The 18401-nt window shown below is 43.8% G+C and overlaps 1 protein-coding gene across 7 annotated transcripts in view; it reads right to left on the bottom strand.

The window, feature by feature from the left end:
• LOC119233739 (uncharacterized) overlaps nt 1-18401 on the bottom strand; it is a 65809-nt gene that overhangs the window by 45486 nt on the left and 1922 nt on the right. For 5 of the 7 annotated variants that reach the window (XM_037496333.2, XM_054690055.1, XM_054690053.1 and 2 more), the window contains exons 2-4: nt 15282-15418; nt 14386-14513; nt 11472-11546 (exon numbers count right to left, since the gene is read on the bottom strand). In XM_037496333.2, the coding sequence (XP_037352230.1) occupies nt 11472-11546; nt 14386-14513; nt 15282-15418 (340 nt within the window). Of the gene's footprint in view, nt 1-11471; nt 11547-11933; nt 12077-14385; nt 14514-14709; nt 15256-15281; nt 15419-15741; nt 15887-18401 lie in introns of those variants that run through there. The other 2 variants (XR_008549823.1, XR_005122454.2) reach the window with 2 other exon arrangements.

Raw genomic sequence — 18401 nt, 5'->3', positions numbered from 1 at the left:
CGCGCCCTCGGGGCTCGACGGGGCGGGCACGACTCGCGCCCCTGAGCTCCGCGTCCTGTCCCGCTTTTCCTGCGCGTGGCTGGGGCGCCTGGCGGGGGGCACCCTCCTGGGCACCCTCGGCTCCGCAACGCCCCGGCACACCCCCGCGCACAGGGCCTCTGGGCAGGAGGTTTGTGTCCCGGGAGGGCGTCCAGGCGGGCGGCCCCGCTGTTGATATTTATCTGTGAACTCAGGAGCCCCAGCTCTCCCCAGCTCTTTTCCCGAGAAGGCAAACTTACATCTCATGCCTCTGTTTTTAACCCCGAAAAGCAACCAAACTAAACCGCCCCCTACTTCTGCCCTGGCCCTGGCTGAGCTACCTGAGCGCCCCGAGGCGCAGGCCACGCCCCCCCTGGTGCTGCTCGTCTTCCTGACTGCGTCCCCCGTCAGTCTGTCTGCTGCTTTTTTAATTCTCTGCCCGTCTGTGAGAATCCACAGGGGCACTGCGTGACTTTCTTTGTACCCCAACAAAACAGATTCCTAGATAAGGGGGGGAAAACACATCCAGAATGGGAGCAAGCATGTCTCGGAATACACATTCTCCTGCTTCTTGAACATTTAGAAATGTGTTATAGAGAGAAAAGAGTTTACTAGATGAAAAAGATCTGAATATTTTATGACTCTTCAAGTTTGTTCTTCCACAGAATTTCAAACAATTTGAAGCAACACAGGATGCACCAATAGTGTCTAACTGTATTGCCACAAGGACTTGCAATTTAACTTGTGTTATTTTCTAAATTAACATGCAAATATTGGTGCTTTACTTTGCTTGATTTCCACCTATAGTTTAATTGAGCTCTTTGTCAAATACACTTTGATGTAGCCTATCACTTTTGTGAGATGTTTACTATTTTTTCATTTACCCACTTAGGCTTTGATAATTTTTGGAGTGGTTCTCTTTAAGGATGAACAAAGAGATCCTGATCTAAGGCATTAAAAAGTACTTTGGAGAGGAAAGTTGTGTATTAAAGAGGACTTTTGGGGGTGAATCAATGCAATTTATTGACAGATTAAATGTGAGATGGGAGAAAGAGTGTTTTGGGAGAAGTGTGTTTATAAAACTAGATGACCTCACAACTAATGGAAGCAGAGAGAATATTTAAAAGAGCAAGGGCAGGGCGTACTTGCTTCGGTTCTGTTCAAGCAGAAAAGTCTGAGGAAGATTCATGTTAAGAATATGCTAGAATGTAAAGGACTAGAACTAAATGAAAATGTCAAGAAAGGAGACATTTATATTATGTAGAGGCCACTAGAATAACACAGAATATGGTTGTGTTTAAGGAAGAGTATGGAGAGTTAAATACATATTAAAGCAATAAAAGAGACGGGCCTCCCTGGTGGCGCAAGGGGTTAATCACCTCACTATGAAGCAATCCGCAGCCTCTGCAGCACCAGTTTGATCCCTGATGGACCAGGGAGCAACCACATGGAGTATCAGACCTCTCCTGTCTCCCCTCAGCAGTGTCTTTCAGTCAGTCTGCCTGTTCTCTTCCCTGCTCTGTCTCTGGTGGATCCTCTCACCCCCCGCATCTCTGGCCTGTGAACCAGCTCTTGTATGCATAAATAAATCTTTAAAAAAATAAATATTTAAAAAAAGAAAACAATAAAAGAGAGTACCCTTGACTGCAAGTAGGTAGGGGATATTTTGTTTAACCTTTGAAATTTACCATAGCTGGAAATACTTTTTTATTAAATCTGTATGTATGAATTAGAGAATATCAAGCACCAGATTAAAAACTCATTGTATTGGGTTTGTTTCCTAAAATCATATCTATAATTAGAAAAGGAAATGTCACAATAGAATGTTGAAAGTATTCAAACTATAGTATCTTTTTTTGGAAAAATACCTTATTGGTTGTTTGTATCTAAACTTTCGTTTCACGTTATGCCACATAAACATAGTGAAGCCTGAAACATCAGGTGTATGATCTGATCTGCCAAGTCACACCAGGGTGAAAAGATAAGCAGGCAAATGTGGTGAAGTGTTGAGTGAGCAGCTCCCTCCGCCCATCTGCCTGGTTATGCATCACCCTTTGTTCCATTGTTGAAGTATCTGTTGGTTGAAAAATAGGCCACACCCAATCAAGAGTAGTCAGACCCAGCTGTTACTCTTCCGGATCCTCAAGGTCTTCCTTTCAAGTAGCCATTTCTACTCCAAAAAGTGTTTCTTCTTGTGCCCACAGTACATAGAAGACATATTCTATGTCGTAGTGTTGATTAACGGATTGTGTCAAACGGGTGGGATGAATTGTGTGCTCCATGAGCAAGAGAAAGCTTCCCACTTCCAAATTCAGATTTTCTTCCCTTCCCTTTTCTTGTTTTACAGTATGTTAGAAGAATCAATATTTTATTTTAAAACTATTTTAATAATAAAATGATTTCAACGTATCAATCATTACATCTATCATTCTATCAGAGGCTCCATGATTTCTAATCCATTCAGCTCTTCCATTGTCATGGAGTAGAATGACAAGCTCTTGATAAAAGTAAATATTTTTTTGACAGAAGAAATACGACCCAGGGTTGTCTCTGGTGGAATGAATATCATAAAGGACTTCCGTCAAGGCTGTTAAATGTGAAATGACATTTCCAGCTACAGAGCTCAATAAAGGCTTTGCAAGCCCTCCTGTTTAAAAACAACCCAAATATCAACTAGTTCCAGGTTGGTTCATACATTTGAAGCAGACTTTTTATTGCTAAAGCAGAAACTCTCGATTTTTGTTATAATCCCTAATGTACAGAAAATTTTGTATTAATAACTATATTATTATTGTACATTTTCTCAATAGATATTATATTTCCTTGGAGCAAATTCAATTTTATGGTAATATATGTAGTCATGGTTCTAGTGAGTGAAAATTATACCATTATTTCTCATTTTGTGTTTAATTTCAATACTTGACTTTTGAATAAATTCTTCAACTCACTTATATTTCTTTATATGTTAATTTAACAAAAGTGTTGTGCATGTATAACCTATGGGTTCTTCTATAGCCATCAATTATATTTGAGTAGCACATAACTTTATTTTATAGGATTTCTGTTAGCATATGCCCCTGAAATGGAAATATTTTCTCTTTGTTTGGGGGAAATTATCATAGGTATAATGAAGTAGTTTTCCTTAATTGCCTTGGTATTGAACTTTATAAAATAATAATATTTTTTATAAACTGACTTCTTAGATAGATTTTGCAAGTTATAATTGAAAAACAAAAGCATATCATGTGAAGCTTCAAAAATATCTAAAATTCTCAGAAAAAGATAGGGATTTTTTTTAAGATTTATTTATTCATACAAGAGCTGGGGTACAGGCCAGAGGTGTGGGAGGGTGAGAGGATTCACCAGAGACAAAGTGGGGAACAGAACAGGCAGATCCACTGAAACACACTGCTGAGGGGATCAATGGGTGAGGCAGGAGAGGTCTGCTGCGCCACGTGGGATTCTCCGTGGCTGGCTGGGAATCGAACCCGCACTGCAGAGGCTGCGGACAGCTTCACAGCGCTGTACTCACCCCCCTGCGCCACCAGGGAGGCTCTGGATTTGTGTATTAAGAAAACCTCTCTATTATTTCTTTTGTCTATTCTTTAAAGCAGTTTTTCCCAAAGTCACTATTCTCCTATTGCATATTTGCCACTTTTTTTTTTTTCTTGATGTTACCTAACCAGGGCTTTAAATCTAAGAGTGAGTAAGCCCTATGCTTAGAAGTGGATTATAGCTCATTCTCAAAATGACCATTTTTGCAGAAATCTAATCAAAGTTTTCACTCATATCTTGGCTACTGTAAATAGTGTTGCTATAAACACAAGACTGCAGATTTTCTTTCAAATTAGTGTTGTTGCATTTGTTGGAAAGATGCCTAGGCATGGAGTTGCTGCGTCATATGGTGGCCCAGAACAGATGAGTGGGTCAAGAAGATGTCGTGTATCCACATAAAGGAATATTACTCAGCAATCAAAAAAGATAAAACCACGCCCTTTGCGGCAAATGGGTTGGAATTGGAAGAGATTATTCCAAGTGAGCCAGAAAGAGAAACATAAATATCAGATGCTGTCACTTACCTGTGGAATCTAAAGACACCAAACAAAAGATCAAGAACAAGTGTTAGACTGACCCTGAAAGCAGATCATAGCCCTGAGACACTGGGGGGGCCCAGTGGGCTGTGGTGGGACTGTAGGTGCTGCGGTGGTGGGAAAGCACCTGGAGTCGCCCCGGCCTGCCTCCCCTCATGCGCTCGCGCCCCGGGGCGCAGGGACGGCCTCGGGGTGGCCGTCGGGGGGAAGCCCCCACGCCCGCCCGGGGATCACTGCTGCCGGGGTTTTTTAATTGTCGCATCTTTTTGCTCCAACTAGATTATGTTTGGATAATTCTCTCCCATTTGCTGTGACAGCTTTCTAAATTGTTTTTCCACTCAAACCTTAAGCCCTGCCAAGAAATCCCGACGTGCCAAGAGGAGCTGACAGCGCGCGGAGCCAGACGCTCCCGGCACGGATAAAAGCGCATTTGCACAGACCAGGGGCGCAATCGCCGGCTGTTTGGGGGCGGCTATCCGGGGACCCTGGCCCAGCCCCTCCTCAGCAGCTCGGGCGCTCCACACACACAAAACCGCCTCCTCCAGGGGCCCCCTGGGCGTGCGCCCCGGCCGCGAGCTCCCGGGGCGCCGCGGGGTCCCCCGGCCTGGAGCAGCCACGAGCCCGGCCAGAGTCACGTCACCGGGAGAAGCTTGAGGGCACAATGGCTGTGACGCAAGGGTGTCACGCTCATGCGTCACAAAACTTAGGCGTCACAAAACTTACGCATCACAAAACTTGGGCGTCACAAGACTTACGTGTCCCAAAAGACGTCAAGGGAGACTGCAGTATTTTCGCTTAAAAATTGACTTCATTATATATTTCTGCTGTTTCTGGCAAGAAACAGGTGAAACCCAAGTTTGGATTCAAATACCTGCGCAATCCCAGGACCAGGGACTCGGCGACGCCTGCGAGGACACGCGGCCGACAGCGTGAACACGCGCCAACTGCATTTACTTTAGTCCATGGTTTGCACTTTTGTCTCCGTCATTCACACTCAGGCACGTTCACACAAAACCCCACACACCAGCTGTCCCAAACGGCGTCCACAGCTCTTCTCACGCTCTCATTTTGAGATTTAATTTTAGGACTCGCTGGTGATATCTTGTGACAGATCCTTGGTGAACAGGCTTGAACAGCCCGTGGATGAAAATACTGTTTAAAATTTCAGTAAATATCGCGCACGTAACATAGTGAAATATAAGCTGAAAATAAATAGGCCCCGAGGAAATAAAACTAAATAGACAACTACTCATTAAAAACTTGTTTTTTCGTGTAGGTTCTAAGCTATAAGAGAAATGAACACAAAAGCGCATCATTTGGTTTTGCTGATACATGATGACGCATTTTGCACACGGTTTCCAAACTGGGGTGCCTGCTGGAACTGCGGCTGAAGATTTCAACTCCACGGGTGCAACACATCCACCTGGAGATCCTCGTGTGGTCGGAGGGGCAGTCTGGGTGTCTATCTTTAAAAATGTTTCCTGCTGGTTTCCCGGACCCGAGGGAATGGAATCTTGCAGCCCAACATCGGCTTCAAGAAATATTCCTCATTGTCCAGGCATTAGAATAGAAGTTATTTCTATTTTTCGAGTGAAATAGTCATTATAATCTTTTCGGGACTGTCATGTGTAATGGTGTGTAAGTGCCTCATTCCAGTGAAAGGAGGGCTGGCTCCAAGTAGTCACTTGCATTTTTAAATCCTAAGCTTGACTTCTCTTTGGTGATGCAGAAGGTCGGTGGGAAAGCTGACCGTGTTTGCAGGTTAGAAACAGCAACATCTGGGAGCAGACGTCACTCCAGGCTGAGTCACACAGGAGAATCCATGACGGCCCCGTTGGTCAGGGTAACTGCCCTTTTTGCAGATTAGAGCAGATTAAATTTGAAGTATCGTGTCACAGGTAGAATATTTTGTAGCTATTCTGAATCTGTTAGACATACACTGACACTCTTGCACACCCCTCACAGACATACGTATATGTGAAAAGCACATTAAAAGGTAACATGTAGGGTTCCCTGGTGGACTAGGGGTTAAGCACCACACTATGAAGCTGTCCACAACCTCTGTAGCACAGTTCGATCCCCAGCCAGGGAGCTACCCACATGGTGCAGCAGACCTCTCCTGTCTTCCTGCTGCTCCCCTCAGCAGTGGATTTCTGTCCATCCACCTATTCTGCACCCCACTCTGTCCCTGGTGAATCCTCTCAACCCCTGTACCTCTGGCCTGCACCCCAGCTCTTGTATGCAATATATAAATAATTCTCTTTTAAAGATTTATTTTTATTTATGCTTACATGAACTGGGGTACAGCCCAGAGGTGTGGGGGTGAGAGGATTCACCAGAGACAGAGCAGGGAGCAGAACAGGCAGATGGATGGAAAACACCGCTAAGGGGAGGAGCAGGGAGACAGGAGAGGTCTGCTGCGCCATGTGGGAATCTACCCGGCCAGCCAGAAATTGAATCCATGCTGCAGAGGCTGCGGACAGCTTCACAGCACTGCTCTCAACCACCTGTGCCATTGGTGAGGCCCTAAATATATTTTTTTTAAATGTAATCCATATCCACATCAAGTAGTCAAATGCATGTCTGGGATCATGCTTTATATCAGCAAGGTAGTTTTATTTTAACCAAACTGCAGCATAGCCCTGATACCTTTTTGCAAAGTCATTTTCTTCCTACTCTGAAAGCTATGATGGTCATATATGCTGAAACAACCCTGCTGGAGTGTGGATCACATTTAAAATGATTGCCCGCATGTAGAGCTCATTCTCCAAGAAATCATTTTACTATCCAGCATTTAGCCAGCTCAAGAACCATCTCAATTCTTTGCCACCTCGCTGTTCCGTGTTGGTATTTTCCACTAAAAAGAAAATGTGTTTGAATCAAAGTTCATTAAAGCACAAAGGGCTTTAGTCACACTCCAGATGATTCATTGCGAGAGGGTCTTGCCCATCACAAATATCTCTGATAATTTGTTCTGCTGTTCTTGGCACGGGTTTGGCAACACGCGGCAGAGAAGGACTTTGAAGCAGGAAAGTGTGTTCCAGACAGGAGCTTTCACAGGTGTCTGGACTCAGATGTTCTTCGAGATCTGAGACAACAGAATCACTCTCTAAGCCATTAAAGTTTGAAGAGCAACCAGACAGATGTTCATTCTTTCATTTAATATTTCAGACAGCTGCGTAATGGCGCGCTGTTGTTTTTTCATTTCTTTTTTTTTAATAACATTTAAAAACTAAACTTGGTTTAAGGTCACTTCTGATGACAGCTTGAACTGGCCCGCCAGCTGTTTAAACGTTCCTGACATCTGCCGGGGAAGATGGAAAGCTTGCCGTGCCCCGGCCTAAATGTGTGTTTAAAAAATATTTTTTTGTCTTTAACAACATCAGTAAAAAACGACATGATTAATTGAAAGGCGGTGTGTTTGGGGAATGCATACCTGCAATCTTGTGCCTCTGTCACCCGCCACCTTTAAACAGAGACACATAAATCTCCCAGAACTGGTATGATGTAAATGTCCCATATGCGATTAAAATTAAAAGGGTTTATTTCATTCACACTTTATGAGCTGTAAAACATTATTGCTTATAAAAAAAGAATTCCCAAATGTTCGGTATCATTTTCCCAAGAGGTATGGCAGATGGTAGCACAGGTATATGAAATTTAATCTGTGCAATAACCTTAAATATACTTGCAATTATTAGAGATTAGTCTGAATATTTGCAGAAAGACCTGGGGGAAGCCCAGGCCTGGTGTGACTGGACTCTGCTCTTCCTCTGGGCTTAGGGGCTTCATTTAGGGGTCAGTCAGCTCTCTGGGGATGTGGGCATGTTCTCTGCATCCTTCACGGGGAAACTGCCTGTGGGGCGTGTTTTATACCACAGGACACAGGAAAGAGGAAAATGTGGGTGCTGGAGATTTTAACCTTTGCTCGGGAAGTGTCTGTGACGTGTCCTGCCTCAGAGTGAGCAGGAATGAGCCAGGGAGCAGTGCTGCGGCGGTGCCTGTGGCCGAGAGTGAAGCAAAGCCAAGTGGTTTCTCGTCCAGGCCAGGGCTGCCCTGCAGAGCTCGGGCGGAGGGTGGGGTCTTCAGAAACAGCCAGCCCCGGGACAGTGCGGATCACCGGCTTTGAGAGGCAAAGAAGCCCTGAGCAGCCTTAGAACCTGCACACTGTCTGCACCGTCCTGGGGAGGCGCTTTCCTGGAAACACGGGTTTATGTCACCCTAAAGTTGGTACTCGGGTGTGTTGTTATGCAGAACAGGACGCACTAGGTGGATCAGCAAAATGTATGGAAGGAAGGACTATTGTTTCCAGACCAACTGTCCCCACTTTACACAGGCAACACCAACATCCACAAATTGTGTCGCTTAGCTAAGATCTCAAGGCAAGTAAGGAACACATCTCGTTAAGTTCCTCATTCCTTCGCCCCAGAGAGGATTGAATTTCCACCATATCATCTTAACTCCTCAGTAACAACACCTCGTCCTTTGGTAGTCATTGAACCGATATTTTGAGATTATCATTGACTAGAATCAGCCAAATAAATACAAAAGCACCAAACGTTCTACAGGCCTAGAATTATAAAGAACCATGAACAAAACTTAGTCCAAATCATCTGTCTATGGGTGACCAAGAGACCCCAAAGCCCCCTGTGTAATTAGTTGTAACAGGAAACAAAAGTGAATGTGTCAGGCTGGGCATTTTTCTCGTCAATGGCAAGTGGCGGCAGGTCATTGTTGTCAAACTCCAGGGCCAGGAAGGGGACGGAGACCCGCGGGACGGTGGCACTGAGCCCTCAGCGGACGCCCCCTTTTCCAAAGGTCTAACAGGCTGCTGTGTGCCTCCCTGACACCTGGGTGCTCAGAACTGCTATCATGCTTAATGGCATGACTTAATGCTTCCTTCCTAAAATAGGATATAAATCTGTATCTATTGACATAAATGTGTGTGTGTATGTGTGTTTTCTTTTTCTGCCTGTCAACATGGTGAATTGCATTGCTTGACTTTTGCTACATATGTGTTTTAAATGCTGCATTCTTGGAAAAATTTACTTGGTGATAGTGTGTCTATGGGGAGGGGATTTGACTTGCTAATATCTTTGAGAACTTGTGCTATGTTTAAGATGGATGTTGGTTTTGTTTTAGAGTTTTAGTCCCTCACCAGTCCTATTTAATAGTTCCCTGTAAATCCTAAAAAAAAAAAAAAATAGGCAAGTAAACAATAAAATGCATTCAGATTAAAGAGGGAAAATAAAATTATCCCTGTTCACAGATGACATGTATGTGAAAATCCCAAGGTATCCACAAGAAGCTCATAGAAATAAGTGACTTTAGCAAGTATGGGCTATAGAACAATTGCAAACAATATTTATCTAATATAACATTTACTGTGTGTTGCAGAATGGGAAATGTTGCTGAAAGAAATGAAAGAAGACGTAAGTGCAGAGAGGACCTACTATGTCATGTGTGGAAGTCTCAATACAGTTATGAGATTCACTTCAAATATTTATCCACTGAATGCAATTATGAAAATCCCAATAGAATTCTTTGTAAGCATCAACCAAAAGATTCTAAAACTTCTATGGAAATTTAGAGGAACATGAATAGCCAATGCTGAAAAGAAAAAAGAATGGAAGACTTACTTTTTCCCACTTAAATCTACATTAGTCCAGATAGTGAGGTGTTAGTAAAAGGGAAGGTTCATGGACCAGCAATACAGAATAGAAGATCCAAAAGTAGCTTGACATACATATTTTAATTGTTTTTTTTTTGAACCAATGTCAAATGGTAATTCAGTGGGAAAAGGTTATGCTTGTCAACAAATGGATGGGTAAGAACTGGGTATCTATAGACAAGAAAAACAATTAACAGCAACTCACAATTTAGATTGAAATATCTCCAAATGGATCATTTTAAGCTGAAAGGTACAATTACAAATATCATAGAAGACAGCATTGGAGAAAAGCCCTTTTTGACTGTGAATCAGAGTTCCCTGGCCTGGCACCAAACGCATAATCAATAGAAAGTCCATAGCAGGACTTCAAACTCAGAGACTCTTGCTGAGTGAAGTGGCAGCTAAGAGGATGAAGATACAACCTGCAGAGTAGTGAGAAACATTTTCAAGTTAAATACCAGGCAAAAGACTTGTGCTCCGCATACGTCAAGCGCTCCCAAAGCACAGCAATAAGAAAACCAGCAACCCAATAAAAAGTAAATGAAAGGTTTGAACAGACACTTCACTAAAGAAGGTACCTGGGAGGTAAATCAGCAAATAAAAGAAAAATTCCAATCATCATCAGTCATTGAATCCTTGGGGAATTGTAAATTAATAAAAACACACTAAGATATAATTGAAAACCTATTAGAATGGCTAAAATAAAATTTAAGAGTACTAGCAAGATGCAGACCAACAGATACACATGTTAATGAGGAGCTCGCAAAATGATGGTCTTTTCAAACTGTGTAAGCAAGTTCCTTCTAAATAGAAGACTCGCTGAATCACCTGAGAGATGCATTTCTTTTGGGATTTATCCTTAACAATGAAAGCTTATGTTCATACAAACACATAAGCTTTAATGTTTTAAAGCAGCATTATTGATAATCGCCCAAACCTGGGAGGAGTCTACAGGTGGTTGATAGGTCCGGTCCGTGAATAAACAACTGTCAGAGGCGCGCAGCTGGTACCTCTCAGCTGACTATGTGAAAAATTCTAAAGGATATATTACATGGAAGATTCTAGATGTAAAGGGTGGCATATTCTTGGCTTCTATTTTGACTTTCTCGCAAAGGAAAACATACAGGAAAACATAGGGAAACGGGAGTTGATTGCCTGTCTTTGTGGTTATTAGACTCCATATATGTAGGAAAAGAAAAATAACTCTGTATCGAAAGTGTCTTCTACATCATATAAGTTAAAATAATGGTGATAACAACCAGTGCTATTTTCTAATTCACTAAGATAGAGGTAAAATAATATCAATGAAGATTATACTTAACAATTAAATATACTTCTCTTCTTTGTTAAACATCTCATCAAATACAAATATTTCAGTATAGTTAATACCCCAATTATTCCTTTGAAAGAAGATGTCAATCTGGATAATGTTTGGTCTTTTTAAAACACAGTTGCACACTCAGAATCCATTTCTTGCCCTATTGTGTTCCGAAACTCTGTCAAGTTAAATGATTCTTCAGAGAATGAAATTATTTGCCACAGATATTGTAGAAAATGTTTTTGAAAACTCATAGTAATGAGTGAGACAGCAGATAATAGAAGCCTTCTTCGTCTAATGGTGGCCAAATCAATACAAAGCTGAGGTCGCCGCAGTCAGTAATAAGAGCTGATTCAGAAGGACAGCTACTTACGCCATAGGTGGGAGTCGGGCAGCGGTGTTAAGATTCCAGAGATGGTGGCGCCATTTATAGCTGTCAAATTCACACCTGTAAATGAGAAAAGTGAACTCCATCACCTGAGACGGGGAGCATGATGAGGTGGGGGGGGGCAATGGAGGGATTGCTGCACTGCAATTCTTAATTTGAAAATAAAAGATATACAAGAAAAACAATAGTATCTATTTGAAATGTCTTTCTAACTTATCTAAAGCTGTTATAGGTAAGGAGAACAAATATCTGTTCAGAGAGTATGTCTATTCTATATTATGCATAGAAAGATGTTCAAATTAATTTACTAATACCTTGAAAATATTTTAGCCATAATTAAACATTTCTTCCATATTTCATTCAAGTTCAATAAATTTAAGTAAATTAACATTTTCCAGTAATGTAAATGCTTAATTAAAAAATCCTACAGCTCCTTTTTTTTCCTACCTAGTTCCACAGTCCTCAGGAAAATTTTGATCTATTTCATTGGTATCATTTCAGACATCTCTCCATTTAAATGATATCCCTCTTTCATCAGATGGTGAAGGAATACATTTCAGGAAATATCCTCCCTTGCTGTATCAAATTCCCTTTAGATATGAAATGATTGAATTTGCAAAAAAAAATCTTCAGTATTTTTTTGATTCCAAAATGCATGCAATGATCACTTAAGGTTTTTGTTTACCTATATATTGTATTAAAATTATTTGGTTCTGTGTTTCTACCCAAATTTGTTAACCTTAAAGAAATCTCTCAGATAACTATGTTATTTGGCGATAACACTCTTTGCTATCACTGCTTTGCTAGCAGTTTGTAAAACAGGTAAAGCACTTATTATATTAAATATTAATTCTTCAAAGGATTATTCTATAAAAATATAAGTATCTTATTTGTAAATTCACCAAGATTGAGTTGTATTACATATTGCAAGATGTTTCATTTTAAATGCAAATTTAAAATACTCCGTATTTGGAAGGCACAAATGATTGTTTTCCATAAAATTCTAATAATTTCTACCTAACAGGCATTTTTTAAACTATCTTTGGAAGGTCATCATTGCATTTTCCAGAAAAAGTCATACTATCTGGATTCTGGGTAAGTCAGAAAAGAGCAGGTTATTTTGTTACTTCTTCCCTTTTACTGAGGGACGATGAGCACCAACCTCAACACTGTAAGTAGAAGAAAATGTTTTTTTAAAAATTACAGCAGAAATCAATGAAATTAAACATAAGAAACTAGAGAGAAAATCACTGATACTAAAAGCTGTTTTTTTGGAAAGGCCAATAAAGCTGGCAACTCTCTATGAAGCTAAGAAGAGCGAGCAAGGACACAAACTATTAATTTCAGAAACGAAGGAAGGAACATCAGTACAGACTTCATGGACATTCCATGGACAACCAAGGGACACTATCCATCAGTTGTGTTGCAGTGGTGAGGGCTAGGTGGAATGAATGAATGAACAAACAGGTAAGTGAAATTTTACTCATGGTTTCAAGAGACACTCTTCTACCGTCAAGAAACTTTTATGATGTAAACATCCCTGGAAAATATTAATCTAAGACAAAAACTGTCATGAGCCACATAGATACACTTGGGAAATGCCCCCCCTTCTGTCCCCTTGCCACACAACACAATGTGTTTGGTTTGAAAACTAGTAATCCTTTCTTGGTCCAATCTTTCCAGACCCTGTGTCTCTCTTAAGGATAATTTGTGTTTTGCATTCCCTTAAGTTGCATTTAAACCCACTATCTTTATCTAAAACTAAAAATATGGAAGGTAAATGACAGAGGAGCTCTTCACAAATACTGTATGTGAGAAATGAGGACAGGAGGCCACCAGGTCAGGCTGGCATGAGCACTGGGCTCTGCGTCATTTAGCAAACATGGGTGAGCTTCAAGGACCTTTCTACTATCCATTGCCGTGTGCGTCACTAAGTGAACCCTCAGTGTATGTCTATTTATCAAATACTTCCGCCGCTTGTTTAATGATAATATCACACAGACCTTGACATTTACTTCCTTTAGTTATTTCTTAATGTTGTGACATTTTATATTTTTTAATTTTTAATAAGCATTTTCAAAAATAGGCAAAGAAGTCACGTCGGCAACGGCTAGACAAGTAACATTTTGAATTAGAATATATGTCTTTCCATGCCCTTCTTTGCAGCAGTGGTACATGAAAGCCAGCCGTCCTAATCGGGGTCACCGGCCAGCTCATTCCTCCACGAGTATCTGTCTCCCGCAGTCTCGCCCCCTCTTTTCACCCTGGTGTCCTCTGATCCTTGGCCTTATGTTCCAGCCTCAACACATGCATGCACATCCCACCGCCTGTCACTCCTGCAGATCTAATTCTTCCTGATCCTTACATTTCCTGAGTTAAATCTAAAGTGATCTTATATTTAAGGCTTGTAGGCTTCATTCAGAGTTGTGCACGCATTTCAAATTCTAGATCTAATTGGCACGTGTGATTTTTCCATCATCTCAAGGCACAACTATCTCTTCCTTGACCTTGGTTATTGTCATGGTTTTTGAATAGTTTGCTGCTGCTGTTTGAGAACTCCACCAATAAGATGCCCCTCAGGCAAAGGCCCTGGGAAGGGAGGTCACGGAGAGAACCTGCTGGAAAAGAGAGCAGGAGGCTAGAGAGCTTGCTCTGAGACACAGGAGGATTCAGTGGCCAGACGCCCAGGGCATTTGATTGCTGGTCTCCTTGCACACCCTTAAATCCTCCCCCGCCCCAAAAAAAGTGTAGGATTTCCTTTAGGAAAATACGCTTATCAGTATGGTGCGGGAGCCTATCATTCATACCAGATTCTGAGAGCTTGCGGATATTTCACTGTCTTTTACTGGTAAGAGCACTAAAACGAAAATGTCGCCTCTCACAGAACAAGCACACACACCTCTCTGCTCCGTCAGGGGCTCCCCAAATGGAAATAACTGCTGTCGTTTACACAAATGCTGGCATGTCGGTGCACCAACCACGAATGTCTGTTGAGCTAGTGTTTTGATGGGTTCATTGGCACACGCACTGAGGAAAAAGTGAAATAGCTCTTCAAGTCTCTGTGAGGTTTAAAAATGGAATAACTCTTCAACTAAATATCCAGACCATGTAAAAGAAGATTCAGACGATTTCTTGGGGAATAAACTAGAGGAATCTTATTACCTATAAGATTATTGATATCTGATACTGATTTAAAAAGTTGGACAGACTAACTGTAAGTTACCTTAATCATCCAGCCGCTGGTTACAAGAGCATCAAGGCCTGGAGCCTCAGGGCACAGCAGCCCCCCTCCCCCACCAGGTAACTGTAGCTTTGTTTTCAAAAGTGTCAGTTAACTGCAGTCAACTGAATCCATTAAAATATTTTGAGAAAGCTCACATTCACTTAACATTTACTACAGCCCACTTATATAACTTTTCAAAATTATTATTTGTTGCTGGTAACCTCTAACTGTGCTTCACTTATAAATGTAACTTTATCACCAATGTGCACATAGAGAAAGAAAATCATGATGTAGAGAGTGTTCCGTGCTATCAGTATTTCATGCATCTGCTGAAGGTCTTGGTGTTGTTCCCAGAAGTCGTGGGATTTCCTGTATTCATTCCAGCTCCATCGCAAACATCCAGCAAACAATTTTCAGTTCTCCATGAAATATGGATAGGGCGCAGTTTTACAGTTTTGTTGTCTTATTGTTTGAAGTCTAGAAACAATGTTAGCTGCTTTCTTTCATGAGGAAATTTTCTAAGGAAGAAAAAATGCTGTGTAATGATGACTCAAACACCAAAAGACACCTACTGTTGGGCGAGGACGGCCACACCTGTGGACTCTGATGCAGACGGAGGGGCCGTGGTGGTGGGTGCGCCTGGGGGACAGCATCTGAAGAGGTGGGAACCTGCCCCTCCGAGTCCATGCAAAGCTGTCACCAATGGTGCCTACAGAATAAACACACAAAAACAAATAATAAGAAAACACCCTCAAAGAAAGATGGAAACCACTTGGAAATCATGGTGCATGCCCAAGCAATTGCTCAAAGTTCTCATATGAAGCAGCTGTGCTTGGTAGGGTCAGATGATTATTTCCCATATTGACGAGAACCCAGAAGATATTACAGGCGACTCTGAAATACAAATAAAAATCTACGGGGCCCTGGAATTTCTTTAATGATTTTTTGACAGGTTTATGTCAGTCCGCATTAGCCCACAAGGAGATGCAGTGGATCTAGCGACAGAGAAGGGGCACTTGTCTCGGGGACCACCTCGGCTGCGCTGCAGGGCAGGATAACCAACAAAACCCTGCAGCTCCTTGAAAGAAGCGAGGAGCCCGAAGAGACACGTCCGAGCCGCAAGCACCAGGCTTCCTCGCCAGGGCCCAGCCGGGCAGGGCCGGAGGAGGCAGCTCAGGCCCCGGGCGGGAGGGCGCAGCCCCTGGAGAGGCCTCGGCCGTGCGCCCAGCCCCGCGGCAGGCCCGGGGCCTCTCACGCCTGGTCCTGAGGCCCGGACAGCGCAGGCCAGGGCTGCTCAGAGCCCCTCCCGACCACCAGCCTCGCGTGACCCAAGGCCGCCCCCACGGACGAGCCGCAGTGAACAACTAAACTCTAGCTGGGGCAAGACGCGGACGGACGCGCGGACAGACGCCCGCGGGACAGGCGCGCACGGACACGCCCGCGGCTCAGAGCAGCTCCGGGGCGGCAGAACTCAGGGCCGTCTTTGGAGACAGGGTCGGGAGGGTCCCAAAGCTGCCTGATGAGGAAACCACAGCTCTGGGTTCAGGAGGTGAATGATCTCGGGAGATCTGGCAGAGACTTGCCAAGTGCGCGCGCTGTCAGCACTGGGAGAGTCGGCGACGCCACGCCCCGGGGGAGGCCCAGGGCATCCGTGACACTCTCATCAGACTTGTCTGGGGGTAACCCCCCCCCCAAGTCTGGATGAGAACTTCACAGGGAATGTTAGGGGGAAAGGCTGTCCTAAAGCTGATCCCATACAGGCTTCGTGGACTCCACCCCCACCCCAGGCCAGAGCCAAAGACCCTGGGAACTCCACATCCCATCCCCACCCAAGGGAAGGGGGCTGGGACCTGAGGGTGGGGTTCAGCAGCCAGGGTGGGATAAAGGCAGACACGTGGGCTTTGGGGGGGGATCCCCATTTTGGCTCCCCGCCAGCTCGCAGCGTCTGGCCAGCTCTGAGAGTGCCTTTGGGTTTCCAGGTCGGCAGACCGGGTAGGACGCATGAAAGACTTTATTTCCCTATTTTCTCCCTGAGTTGTACAATTTCCTTATTTCCCTTTCTCTTGTAAATAAACCTCTTATGAACCTTTCGTGTGTGCCTGCCGTGGAGTATTCATAAGTCCCTTGTAAGCGCGCGGGTGAGGACCCACAGCCAGGCCACCCGTTCAATATCGGGGCTGTCCTATGACAGGACCTCAGCTCTTGACAGGCAACAACAACACTTTCCTTATCCACATATACACAAATAACATATAAACAAAGGCCCAGAGGCATAAATATCTGCTTGCACGGCATCACTTCCAAACTTTCTGTATCACAAGAGTGGTTGGTTGCGCTTACTGTATTAATGAAAAGAGAGATCTCGCACGTGCTTTCACTCAACAAAGGAACTCTGCCTGGCAGGCGAGAGAGGGTGTGACAACTTCAATACACATGTACAGAAACAGCACACACCGCACTGCCCCGTCAAAGTTTTCAGCCTTTAAAATATGCAAAGACATGCCAAAATGCATTTGCATTTCTGAAACGGTGTCTCTTTCTATTCTTAAATTCAAATGAAACCTTTTCTTTTGAACGTGTGGCAGCTGCACGGACGCTCTCAGAGCGGCCTGCCACGCTTTGATGATGTGTGGCCTTGGGGGGAACAAAGCCATGATGCCCCTCAGTTCTTCTGAAAGGTAACAAATTGTTATAGGACAGGGAGAGGGGCAGCCCAAGCCCCGCAAACCTGCCTATTCTACATGGGTTCTGCCATCCGCCGCATCAACACAAAACATAGGAGACTTTAATGGGAAGCAACTTTAATAAAACTAGGAAACAATACAGGTAAGGCAAAGAGTCTAGTTTCTAAATGAAGCACCCAAAGTTACCCGTCCCCTCGTGGGTAAAAGTCCATCCATATGGGATCGGCCCAGAACAAGGCCCCAAAGCCTGCTGCAAGTCTAAAGCATCTTCCAGTGGGGACCCACAGAGAAGGGTCAGAAACAACCGGACAAGCCCGGAAGGAAAAGAGCAAAATCAACATCAAGATAAAAGCTGCCATGGTCCCCTCCCCACGGGTCTCCCCCACATCTGTGTCACCCCGTCCACAACCCAAAGACAAGCGCAGTTTCTTCACATGTCTCTAGGCTCCACGCGCCTCCTCCAGGTCTCCTGGCTCCATCCTGCTTCCTTCCTTCCCCAGTCTCTTCTTGCAGCTTCTTCTCTTCCTGCTCAGCTCCACCCTCCCTTGGGTGGGGCAGGGAACCTGGAACTTCCCCCTTCCCTGGGGACCACCCTGTTACAAAATCACCTTCCTCAAAAAGGAAACCCCATCCTCAGCAGATCTATGTGCTCAAGTAAATAAGGGAGTTTAAAACCCTGGGGATAAGAGAGAAGCAGGGAACTTGCGCACAAGCCAGGCGTGCACAGGGGAGGCTGGAGAGGGTGCGGCTCCCCTTCCCAGCACGCTGCCAGCCAGGAGGCGGTGACGGGTGTTGTAAGATGGTTCAGGCAAACGGAACAAAATCTGCTGGGACTTTCGGGGACAGAACTCCCGAGAGAGGCTTTGAGGATTAGGCTAAGGACACGGTGCTGTCTACTCTGGGGTTAGAAGTGTTTTGTGATGAGAACATCAAGCCTTACTGGGGAAAAAAAAAAAAAAAAAAAGCCAAATGAGGGATCAACTGAAAGTTATGCTCGAGAACAGGCCG

This window comes from Talpa occidentalis, unplaced genomic scaffold (genome assembly GCF_014898055.3).
Source record: "Talpa occidentalis isolate TD23 unplaced genomic scaffold, MPIMG_talOcc4v2.1 talOcc4.8, whole genome shotgun sequence".
Lineage (NCBI taxonomy): Eukaryota > Metazoa > Chordata > Mammalia > Eulipotyphla > Talpidae > Talpa > Talpa occidentalis.
This window is presented reverse-complemented; position numbering and strand designations above follow the sequence as displayed.